This window comes from Atractosteus spatula, chromosome 23 (assembly GCF_055471065.1).
Source record: "Atractosteus spatula isolate fAtrSpa1 chromosome 23, fAtrSpa1.hap1, whole genome shotgun sequence".
Taxonomy (NCBI): domain Eukaryota; kingdom Metazoa; phylum Chordata; class Actinopteri; order Semionotiformes; family Lepisosteidae; genus Atractosteus; species Atractosteus spatula.
In genome coordinates this window covers 15893743-15904782 of record NC_142728.1, presented here as the reverse complement: position 1 = coordinate 15904782, position 11040 = coordinate 15893743, and the positions used below count along the sequence as shown (strand labels likewise).

Sequence of the window (11040 nt, the reverse complement as noted above, 5' to 3'; positions counted from 1 at the left end):
GGGAGACTCTTCGTTACACAAAGAGTTGTGGGTGTCCAGAACAAGCTGGCCAGCTATGCTGTTGAGGCAGGTGGACAAGCCCGGACCCCAGTGAGGCGACACGATGTGTTGTTGTTGCAGTGTGATGTATAAATATATACTTGCTTGTCCCAGGATGGAAGAGGCATTTAAGAATGGAAACATGCTTCCAAGCAATTCCACCCATTTAGCCCAGATTAAAAAAAAAAAATAAAAGAATTATATGAAAAACTACTTTGGCAAATGTTAAGTTGTAAAGAGAGCTGGAAAACTCGTCTTAGCTGGAACCCCCATCCCTCCCCCTGAGCATCAGCGATGTAGTTTTCATACACTACTGGAGTCTCTCAGTCTCACACTTTGGAAGAGCAGAGCAGAGAGATGGAGATGCAGGTTGCCATGACAACAGCCTCTTGGCTGCTGCACTGCTGCTACAGGTACATGGTAATGGTCTGGAGGCTCCAAAGTTGGGGAGGGGGGGGTCCACAAGGCTGTAGAAGTCCGAAGTGCTCCGAGAGACCCGTCTCTGGTCACACAGGAAGGGTCAGGAGCACAACAGGGCACTCTGGGATGTGACAACGAACCTCAGCTCTCTAGCTCAATGGTCCAGGCTGGGAGAGCCTATAAGATTGTAAGATCACCAACACACACACACACATCGTTGGGCTGGATTCCCAGCTCTGGCCAGTCTCCTCCCGTGTGTGTCTCCCCTTGCCCAGTTGAAACATCTGTGTGTTCGAACTGAATTCCTTCCCCGTAGCCCAAAGTGCGTTTCACCGTGGGCAAAGACCCCAGTGGAGCAGGCTAGGGATCTCTGTGGAACTGGGACGACGCTGGAATTAGATTGCGTATTTTACATTTGCACACACCGCTAGCCGTGTAAAACCGCTGGCTGTGAATTTCTCTTCCTTGCAATGTGGCTTAGGAATAAATCAGCCCCTTCGAGTAGACAGGAAGTGCTGGACCCCCCGCCCTTACACACACACACACCCCCCCCTCCGATTGCTGTTTCCTGTGACCTAGTAGCTCACACTACGCCCCTGGTCCCTGGGGACCCCTGTGTCTACTGAGCTCTGGCTCTCTAGTAACTCTTGATGACTTTGCCAGTGTGCTGCCCTGTTGAATAACTAGTCTTCTTTTGTGCTCAGTCCCGTTTCAAAACCACCTCACCTCAAGCATGAAATCAACCGCCTTCAGCGCAAGGAACTATCAACAACATCTCTCCTCAGCCCCTTCACCCCGATTCCTGTCCACACTCCTCTCAACAGAGTCCGGCTGCTGATCTTTCAGACGGCACACCTGACTGAGGGCAGGTTCAAACCTCAGAAACCATTGGAGCACCGACACCAAGTACACATTCAGTTTAAATATTTGCCCCAAACAGAAGATAGAAATCAATCGGGCAGAGGTTAGGTACCCTGAAGATACAAGAGCTCCCAGAACCAGGGTTTGTGGACCCATCCAGTCCTGGTCCTGGAAGGCTGGTATAGCCGTGGGTTTACATCTTAATAGGCTCTCTACCTTCTTGAAGTTGAAGGAACAACTTCTCCCCTCCCTTAAGGTGCCGATACCTTAAAAAGATCTAGAAAACCTGCAGTCGGACTGGCCCTCCAGCTCCAGACTGCCCTTTGTCTACCCTGATGCACAGCAGTGGACAAGTGTGCAGGTAGTGAAAAAAAGTGGTGTATGTTTCCCTCTTGTGGTAAAAAGTCAGAGTGCATGCTTGCAGATTTCACAAGAGCCAGGTGTCAAGACAGGTGGTCAAACCCGTCGCCTACCACACAACAACAGATGAGCGTACACTCTTCAGACATATTCACCCTGAGGAGTCAGCTGGTTTAAGGAGACCCCCTGGGCTCGTCGTGTGGTGTTAGATAGTGGTCAGAAGCTCCGATTTGATCTGGGTTTGGAGAACTGCTCACTCTCTCGTCACTTGTACATGGCGAGGCAGATCAGAGCCAGCGTCGTGATTCATGGCGATTTTTCCAAACTGCTACAGTTTCACAAACTGCCACTTGCTGGGGCCTACCCCTCACCAGGTATCTGTTTCTCAGAACAATTAGCATCATTAACAATGAGCTCTTTCCCCCAGCGTGAATAATCAAGCAGCACAGTGGAGACGGCACTATTGCGTTTATTTCACACGTACTCCCAAAGACAAAGCCGGGAGACCAGACCTGTAAAACTTACATCACACCTTCATTTAAAAAACATACAAAAAAGTGACACATTAAAATAATACAACTGAAAGTTTCATTTCTCGTTCCTTGAGTTGAGCGAGCTGAAAGTGAACTGCTTCCACCTGCTGCACAGTGATATTTTTCCTAAGGATTCACCTGAATTAATTAAGTTTTAAAAAAAACCTATCTGAACAAGGACAATGAGCTACTAACTACCATATGGGCTACATGGGAAGAATTGCCCCCCCCCCCCCACCCACCACCTTGTTTGCTGCTATCACCACTTTTGAAGACGACACATTTCAATTTTAAAATTTAGATTAAATCCCCGACAACGCTGCACCACTGAAAAATCAGACTCCAACTCATCCAACAGAGCCGGAAAAACCTACGGCTTCATTATCCCACTGAATAAATACACTATAAAAGTTTACAACAGTCTTCCGGGATAAAAGTACAGCACTATCATGCTTAAGACTCTTAAAAATATATATATAGATTGTCGGCTTTATAAAGTGCTGTAAGCTATTTCCTGCGAGACAGTTGTTCAATTGTGCAAGATCACGCCCTGTAGCAGGGGAAAATAATGGACAGGTGTCACTGTCCTGTGGAATGCCCCTCCCTCCTCCCTGGAAGTCAGACTCCCGGTGCACAGCAGTCTGAGCCACTTCACGTTTTACCCACGGCAGCTGGCAGCAGGTGCTCGATACCCCACCGATCCTGCCAGGAGGCGGATCCGGATCCGCAGGGCGCTCGGCAACCGGGGAGGGGGATCGGGATCCGCCTCCGCACTCGCAGGAAGAAGCCTGGAGTGGCCCCGAGCCCGCAGCGGCCTCGGGGGCCGGAAACGCAGCTATGAAATCGGGGCGTAAAACAGCCAGAGTGAACGGTGGAGGAAGCAGCTGTCGAGGGGTTTTCTGGGCTCGTTGGGGCTGCTCAGCAGGGCCCGGCCCGTCCGGACCGGCGAAACGAGCTCGAGTCCAGTACAGCGTGGATATTGCATGGAATGCCTTACAGGGGTAGGGTGGGTTTTTTTTAAAGAAGTGCTCGCTTCTCAAACACACCCTCACCCTCGAAGGCGTTCCCCGTCAGCGGAATATTGCTGACGCCTGCGTGCTCCTGCCTCTGCCCGCCTGCTGCCCGCCCGGGGGGGGTACAGTCCAACTCCTACTGCCCCCCCACCCCAGCGCAGCTCAGGCGCTGTCCTCGCCCGCCTCGTCCAGCACGCAGGTGCGCACGATGGCCTCGGTCACGGGGTAGGGGTCACAGTTGGCGGCGGGCCGGCGGTCCTCGAAGTAGCCGCGCCCGTCCTGCCCCACCTGGCGCGGGATGCGGATGCTGGCACCGCGGTTGGCCACGCCGGCGGAGAACTCGTGGAGGCTGGAGGTCTCGTGGCGGCCGGTCAGCCGGCGCTCGTTGTCCTTGCCGCCCCGCGGGTCGTAGAGGCGGATGTGGTGGGCGTGGCGCCTGCCCAGCTTCTCGATGGCCTCCTCGATGTGCCTGGGGGGGGGGGGGGGGGGGGAGAGGGGTGAAGCTCAAGGGCACCGCCAGCAGCCGGAGAGGACCAAGCCAGCGGGGGAAAATGCCTTTAACACTGGATCAGAGCCGATGTGGGGGTAATCCGACCACATTCCAATATTCCCACAGATATGTGGGATAACGAGCGCTTCAAAATGAGGGCTTTTTTTTGGTAAACGGCTGACTGCAGCTGGAAGAGAAGTTCGGTATAATTGTATAGACATCCATAGCAGAGTACAGCAGTACACTACAGTTACATTTATATTTGTGTAATACATTTATATTTATATTCATATTGTGCAATACGACTTTTTTGTGTACTGCTGTGTTCTGGTTTGTTCTTTGTGTGTTCTGGACTGTGAGTAACTCTTCTTAGTGCACTTCTCACTGTACTGATTGATTGTATCGTATGTATTGGTTCAGGTGGGGAGCTGCATCAGCACGCGCAGGCTGCAAAGGAACAAGTAATAGGTCTATTCCCTGCTGAAAAAAAGAAGAAAGAAAACACAACGTTTCGGCCGTGGAGCCTTCTTCAGGTGTGTATGTTGTATGTATTGTATTATTATTATTGTATCGTTCGTTACACTGTGGCTGTGTTGTCTGTGTTAAGCTGCTGTTGCACTGCAGTTCCCTCACGGGATCAATAAAGTATCTATCTATCTACATACACAGGCAGGAAGAGTGAGCAGGAACGGTGTGCAGTACAGTTACACAGGCGGATCAGGCACAGCAGGTACAGGACAGCGATACAGGCACGGCAGCATAGCTCCAGCAGGCTGTACTCACTGCAGCCCCCCTGGGCTCCTCATGGCCTCCGTGCTGACGTTGATGTGGCAGCCGGCCCCATTCCAGTTCCCCGGCATGGGCTTGGGGTCCAGGCTGGCGATCACCCCGAAATCCTCGCACACCCGGTGCAGCAGGAAGCGGGCCAGCCAGAGGTGATCGCCCATCTCGATGCCCTCACAGGGTCCCACCTGGAACTCCCACTGAGAGGGGACGCGAACAAGAGTTTACAACGAAGGCTCGGGAGGGGCGACAGCAGCCAAGTTCAATCCGACTCGGACGGTCACTCATGAGCGATCACTCCTGGCTCCACCTCCTCTCCCGAAACACTGTAAATACTGGACGTGATCCCCTTCTCTCCCTCGTATACGTCTCCATGCATCCCACCCCCACCCCATCTCCCCCTCCGCAGCTGCCCCTGGGTCACCCCCCTCTCTGCAGGGGGGTCCCAGCCCGATCGTCCTCTGGCCAGGAGGCCAGCCCCTCTGCCAGGCGGGTTCGGCCACATTTCAACTGGACACTCCAGAATCCTTCCAGTACCCTTGATTCCTGAGTGGCTGTTATATAGAGATTCAGGACATGAGTAGAGGAGGCCATCTGGACCAAGTGGTTAATTTGGTAATTAGTAGCTATCGATCCCAGGATCTCATCCATTCATTTCTTTAAAGAGACCGGGGTATCGGCTTCAATAACGTGAGTGGGCAGCTTGTTCCACACTCCCACGCCCCCCCCCCCCCCCCGATGTCAAAAGAGCTGCCTCCTGCTCTCAAAAGGAGGAAACAAAACTACATGTTTGAGCAGCTCAGGCTAGGTCACGCATAAGCGCGCCTCTGTGTACACAGTGTGCAAGCTGCAGAGGAGAGAAAAAAAAGATTCAGCTGTGGAGCTGTGCTCGGGCATGTTTTCCCATTAACACAGGTGTAAATACCGTTAAGCTTTTTTTGTTTTTAGAAAAAGAATGACTTAGCATGTTTTGTATTATTGACGCACACCCCCACTGACCCCTCCCTTGTGCTGGTGCCTGGTGACCAGCTCCCGAAAGAGAGTCTTCGAAGGGGGTGGGACTGAACGGGCAGTACCTGCGAGGGCATGACCTCCGCGTTGGTGCCGCCGATCTTCACCCCCGCGTAGAGGCAGGCCTTGTAGTGGCTCTCCACGATGTCCCTGCCGTAGACGCAGTCGGCGCCCACCCCGCAGTAGTAGGGGCCTGTCGGAGAAACGAGCCGCTTTCAGAGACACCGATGCAGCAGGCCAGCGGTCAGGAACGCGATCCCCAGTCCGACGCTGCAGTGGGAGGATTCGGCCGCCCACAGGGGCCTGTCGGCCGGCTGGCGGATGACCTCCGTCTCGTCACTGAGCCCCGTAGCGCAGACCCGACTCCCCGTCTCAACGTCAGGATGGAGCTACTGCAGCGCCCCCTGCTGGTCACTCGCGGTTCTCTCCTCGGGGTCTCTGGAGGCAGAGAATGCTAAGGCCCTGACTGAAGCCTGTGCCCTGGAAATCAATACCCCTGGCTGGGCTCCCAAGGGGCTCGACCGGGAAAGATGTTCACGCAGATGCACACCTGGCGGGGTGCTTACCAGGCCGACAGTATCCCCCACCGGCTTGCAGCAGAGTCAAAGGGAGACACGCCGCTCCCCCATAATCACTAACCCCCCTCTCCCAGGCAGCACAGGGGTGGCAGATGTCAAGTCAGTCAAAAATAAGCTGGCATTTGGGAGGGCATTTGTTCGCCCTGGACAACGATCTGGTTCTGGCAGAGCAATCAGAGAGGCCACAGAGGGGTCAGGACAGGGTCATGGTGGGGTCACGACGAGGTCACGGTGGGGCCCACCTACCCTGGGGTCCGGGGAAGCCGTTGCGGGGCCAGCCGTAGGGGTGCTTGTCTATCCCCAGCAGGGTGTACTCCTGCTCCATCCCGAACCAGGGGTGAGTGTCCCGCACCTGCTCCATCACCTTCTTGCAGCTGGCCCGCAGGTTGTTCTCTGTCGGGACAGAGAGAAAAAGGGGGCGACTCAGCTCACGGGCCGACCTCCCGCGTCTCTCAGCCAACTGGACCCCCCCCCAGCCCCCACCCGCCGCGGTGCGGCCGATCGGCGGGACGTAGGCCCTCGCTCACCTGCGGGCCTGCGGTTGTACTTCAGGACCTCGCACAGCACCAGCTTGTTGGGGTCCAGGGCGAAGGGGTCCCTGAACATCCTGGCCGGGATCAGGTACATGTCGCTGTTGGACCCCTCGGCCTGGTAGGTGCTGGAGCCGTCGAAGTTCCACTCCGGAATATCTGCAGGAGACGCCCGGATCAGTAAGCTGCCGAGCTGGCCATCGAATCTCGAGGAGAAGCCGACTGAGCCCTCTCCCTGGCTCACGGCCACTTCCGGATTCTCCAAACAAAGTTCTTCCAGCCATTTCTGACCGAGGGACCGCATTTCAACAAGGACGCGTAAATTGAAGCCACAATCTGACGGGGGCGTTTCATTACGAGAAACAGTTCTGTAATAAATGTCAGCACATGCGTTGACACAGAAGATGGCAGTGAAAGAGTGAGGAATTTGAATTTCCCCTTTTTTTGGGGGGGGGGGGGGGATCCCCCCAGGACATTCCCTAAAGACCTCCAGGGTCCCCCTTAGTCCAGGCTGAACAGATAGGCTCTCCTGAACGGCAGAAACACGAGTCTGTTTTGCTCTGCGCCACCACTTTGAGAGCAGAGAGAACAATAACATATTGGGTAAAACAGATGACCTCAGGAAGCACACGCTCAACAAGGCGATACCACGAGGCACGGGACTCTCCGCCACTCGTGCCCGCTAGCGAACGGCACATTTACCCCCCACAGCATGAGAGCAGAGAAACACCAGGCAGCTTCACTTTAATGGGCAGGAACTATACGTAGTGCCTCTTGGCAGAGAAAAAAAAATTTTTTTTTCGACTTCCCAGCAGAAATGCACCATGCTGAAACGTGCCAAATATTTCATGTGTGCACAACAGGACTCGATGTGTACAAAACAACTGAAACTTATTGCGACGTTAGTAATCATAATTGTTTGGAATGCACGTGCAGGCTGTGGAGGACAATATAGCTTAATTTTAAAGGCTGCGACTTCACCCTCCGCATATGCGGAGAGCATTAATTACTAATTATTTTCCACACTTTGGAAAAATCGGAGAGTCTCCGACTTTCTGCTGAGCTGGCCTGGTGCTGTAAAGCAGTCTCCCGGTTCTCCGAAGCCCATAGTCTTCAGGACTCTCAAGAGTGCTTAACGCACCCTAGGCAAGAGGCCAGGCCTCTGGTGCAGGGGGCTTCTCCGTCATTAGTCCAGTACTGCGGTACACGTGTACGGTTTGACCTCACTGTCCTGCCAGAACAGTGGCGTGTCGCATTCATACACAACGGCATGCTAATGAGACCGACCTGCCTGCTGCACACCATGGCTCAGGTGAGTGCAGGGGAAGTGGCTCGCGTGTGATTTAGTCGGCTGAATCCTGTTGCCGTCAGACCAGGCAGGTGAAGCAGCCCCACCCTGAACAGACCGTGCCCAGGCACCGAGGCATGCTCCTCCATGACTCACAGCATCGTAAAGGCCAGCTCTCGGACAGCGCGCACACTATCAATCACCTTCGCCGAGAACCCTGGGCTCCGCAAGACGGGGAATGTCTCAAAACCGAATAACTTTTTTAATGCAGAGTCAAGCCTTGCTGTGGAAAATGATATTGATATGACGGGATCTTTTAAAACAAACAACAGTTACAGCTACTTGAATTTGACATCTGGAACCCATCCACACTTGGAGATAGCTTGATTTAATAGGCTGTGCAGAAAGCAGTGAGCAGGCTGAGCCTTTTCCTTACTTCGTCAGCAAGCCGAGCTGGCCCGATTCTGAAGACTGCCCCCCGGCCCCACGACCGGACGCACAAGCGTTCCAACTCGTAAACCGAGCGCTGACACACGGAGAGGAGGGCCGGTCGGTTCGCGGCCAGCGACCGGGAGCGCGGCTCGAGCTCGGCTCGAGCTCGGCTCGGCCAGCGGAGGCGGGAGCTCACCCTCGATGCTCTTGGGCTCGCTGTCCAGGGTCCGGGTCTTGCTGCGCAGGCCCTCTCCCGTGCCGTCGATCCACACGTAGGTCACCTGCACCTTGCCGTCCTGCGGCAGGCTCCGGTAATACTCCCGCACGGCCTTGTCCAGCCGGGAGCTGTCCGACACCGAGGACGCCATCGCAGGCCTGCGGCAGGGCGATCACACAGCACGCTTAGGAACACCCGAAGGGCACCGGCAGAGGCCAGTGAGGAGCTACTCTGTCCGGGTCCGGGGTACCCCAGATTTATAAAGGAGTGGGTTGGGGTTCTTATATGCAGGCTCTTGAGCGATTAGTTGAAGCCTTCATTGGACTAATAATTGCCTTAATTAAATATGTAATTAAATTGAATATTTATTACATTGAATAATTGAATTTAATGAAGGCAATTATTAAATTTGAATTTAATAATACCCCGGCTTCTCTCATGACACAGCTGCATGAGATCCTCCAGTCAGGACAGGAGGCGCTTCTGTACACAGAGGGTGGTGGGGGTGTGGAACAAGCCACCCAGCCATGCTGTTGAAGCCGATACCCCGGCTTCTCTCATGACACAGCTGGATGAGTTCTCTACTAACTACCAAACAGTAGTGGAATGGCCTCCTCCCAGTTCTAACCTTTCTGATGATTTTTCAATCTACACTGCAAAACTGGCACTTGGGAAGGTCTCCCTTTGTTTCTGGGGATACCCCGGGAACATCTGGTAAGCCCAGTTTGCAAACCACTCATTGACTCATGCCTCTTCACATCTGGGAGTGGAATCAGTTCTTGTGTTGATCTGGGAAGTGTTGCCCGTTTTGAGACACTTTATTCCAGATCATCTCAACAGTCTTACTGTCTACTGCAGAGGAGAAGCGTTAGAGCTCATAGCCAACCATTTGTAAGCTACAGATTTAATCGCATAAACCCAAAGGGAAAATAAATCAACCTGTCCTTGTGAATTCAATCATCTTCTAGACAGCTAGGAATCATCTAAACACAATTTTAAACCATCTTCCATTTGAAGAGCAGTAGTCGCGTTTATGGAGTGTGTGGGAGGAAGTCCGCTGCTCCTATTAAGAACAGGACTGTGCCATGAAGACAAAGGAAAGCGGTCTTTAAAAAAAAGTTTCTAGCGTCTGAACAAACAATGAGGTGACGTTTGGCCACGTAGATTCCAGGCTAACGACACTATTTCCTTCTCTCTAAAAGCCATCGCTGTTCTGAAGTGTCATTATATACCACTGCTGCCTACTAACATGTTTAGGAAATTAATTCAGCTAAATAGATGAAAAGCAGTTCTAAACCGACCTTCTGTTCCTGATTATAATGTGTTTCTTTCCTGAGAAACGTACTTATTTAAAAAGGTAAACAAAACCAATTACAGGTATAACCGATAAGACAGAGTGTGTCAATTCTGGGAAGGAAATCAATTTCCTCCAACTTTAAGCAAGATGAAAGATAAATCAGATCGAGCAGATACACACCTGTTGAGGCTCCGCAGTCGAAACGTCGCGTTTTTTCTTTTACGCCGTTCAAGCTAGTGAGCAGGACAGCCAAGGAGCAGAGCTGCCTAAACCTACCAGTGCCGAACACACACTCTCTCCCTCTCTGCGGCGGGGCCGGCGGAGGCAGACTTTAAATCTCCCAGCTCGGGCCGGACCCGCCTGCTGACGTCAGCAACACACCTCCGGCTCACCTGCCGGGGGAGGAGGAGGGGGGGGGGGCGCCTCGCGGGAGCTGACGGAGCAGCCGCGACCTCGGCCCGCGAGCGGCCCTTTTCCGCGCACGTCGCAAAAGCACGGGCGAAAATAAACACGACTCGGGCTGCAACACCGAGACACAGCTCCACGGCCCCTGTGAAGCCTGCGTGTCACCTTCACGACTTCTGTTCATGCACGACCAAGGCCCTGATGCAACACCACCAGATTTTAACAGCAGATCTAGTTAAACAAGTGTCTAACGACAAACCCCGAAGATATATTTTTTTTTTGGACGGCGCTCGTTTCACGGTGAAGTGCAATTAAGATTCGCCTTATTGACACACAAACGAGTCGCAGTCTGAGTCACGCCAGTCGAGCAATGACGTCAGCTGGCCCCGGGCGGGTCGCAAACTATGAGTTTAAAAATGTCGTTCTTCCCTGTGTTTCTGTGGTACAGGTTGTGCTGGGAAGTCATCGGTTAGCTGTGGTTTGGAGTGGACTCGGGCGTGACTCACGACTTAATCGGTACCTGCAGGGAATTTTAATTTCCCTGATTTTTTTTTTCCTCGCTCGTTTTTTTGCGGAACAGCAAAGCAGAAGAACTGGCTGCCGGGCCGTTGTAAAAGAGCAGGACTAAAGAGAATGAAAATTGGAATGAAAGCACAAAGCGTCCAGCGGGCTACAGGAACTCCCGCCTGGAAACGAGTGCTCGCAGCTCCTCACAACGGCGAGGAACGCAAGTGACTCCGCTGTTCCCTCTCCCCAGTGTCCTCGGACACAGGACACCCTTGC

The 11040-nt window shown here is 53.3% G+C and overlaps 1 protein-coding gene across 1 annotated transcript; it reads right to left on the bottom strand.

Annotated features, from left to right (window-relative positions):
* Nucleotides 1–2127: 2127 nt before the first annotated feature.
* Nucleotides 2128–10635, bottom strand: LOC148816287 (glutamine synthetase-like). The gene is made up of 7 exons (XM_088940648.1): nt 10033–10635; nt 8535–8713; nt 6616–6777; nt 6335–6481; nt 5576–5703; nt 4500–4699; nt 2128–3695 (listed from the first exon to the last, which is right to left on the bottom strand). Exons 2-7 carry the CDS (start codon nt 8704–8706, stop codon nt 3389–3391), a joined length of 1116 nt encoding a protein of 371 aa, XP_088796774.1. The 5' UTR covers nt 8707–8713; nt 10033–10635; the 3' UTR covers nt 2128–3388.
* Between the last annotated feature and the right edge of the window lie 405 nt (nt 10636–11040).

Bases quoted from the DNA above. Each gene is read 5' to 3' on its own strand.
- LOC148816287 (XM_088940648.1), bottom strand. From the start codon at position 8,706: ATGGCGTCCTCGGTGTCGGACAGCTCCCGGCTGGACAAGGCCGTGCGG. The intron at 6,482-6,615 runs GTGAGCGAGGGC...CTGTCCCGACAG, and splicing joins GTACAACCGCAGGCCCGCAG to AGAACAACCTGCGGGCCAGC. The intron at 3,696-4,499 runs GTGAGTACAGCC...CCCCCCCCCCAG, and splicing joins AGGAGCCCAGGGGGGCTGCA to GCACATCGAGGAGGCCATCG.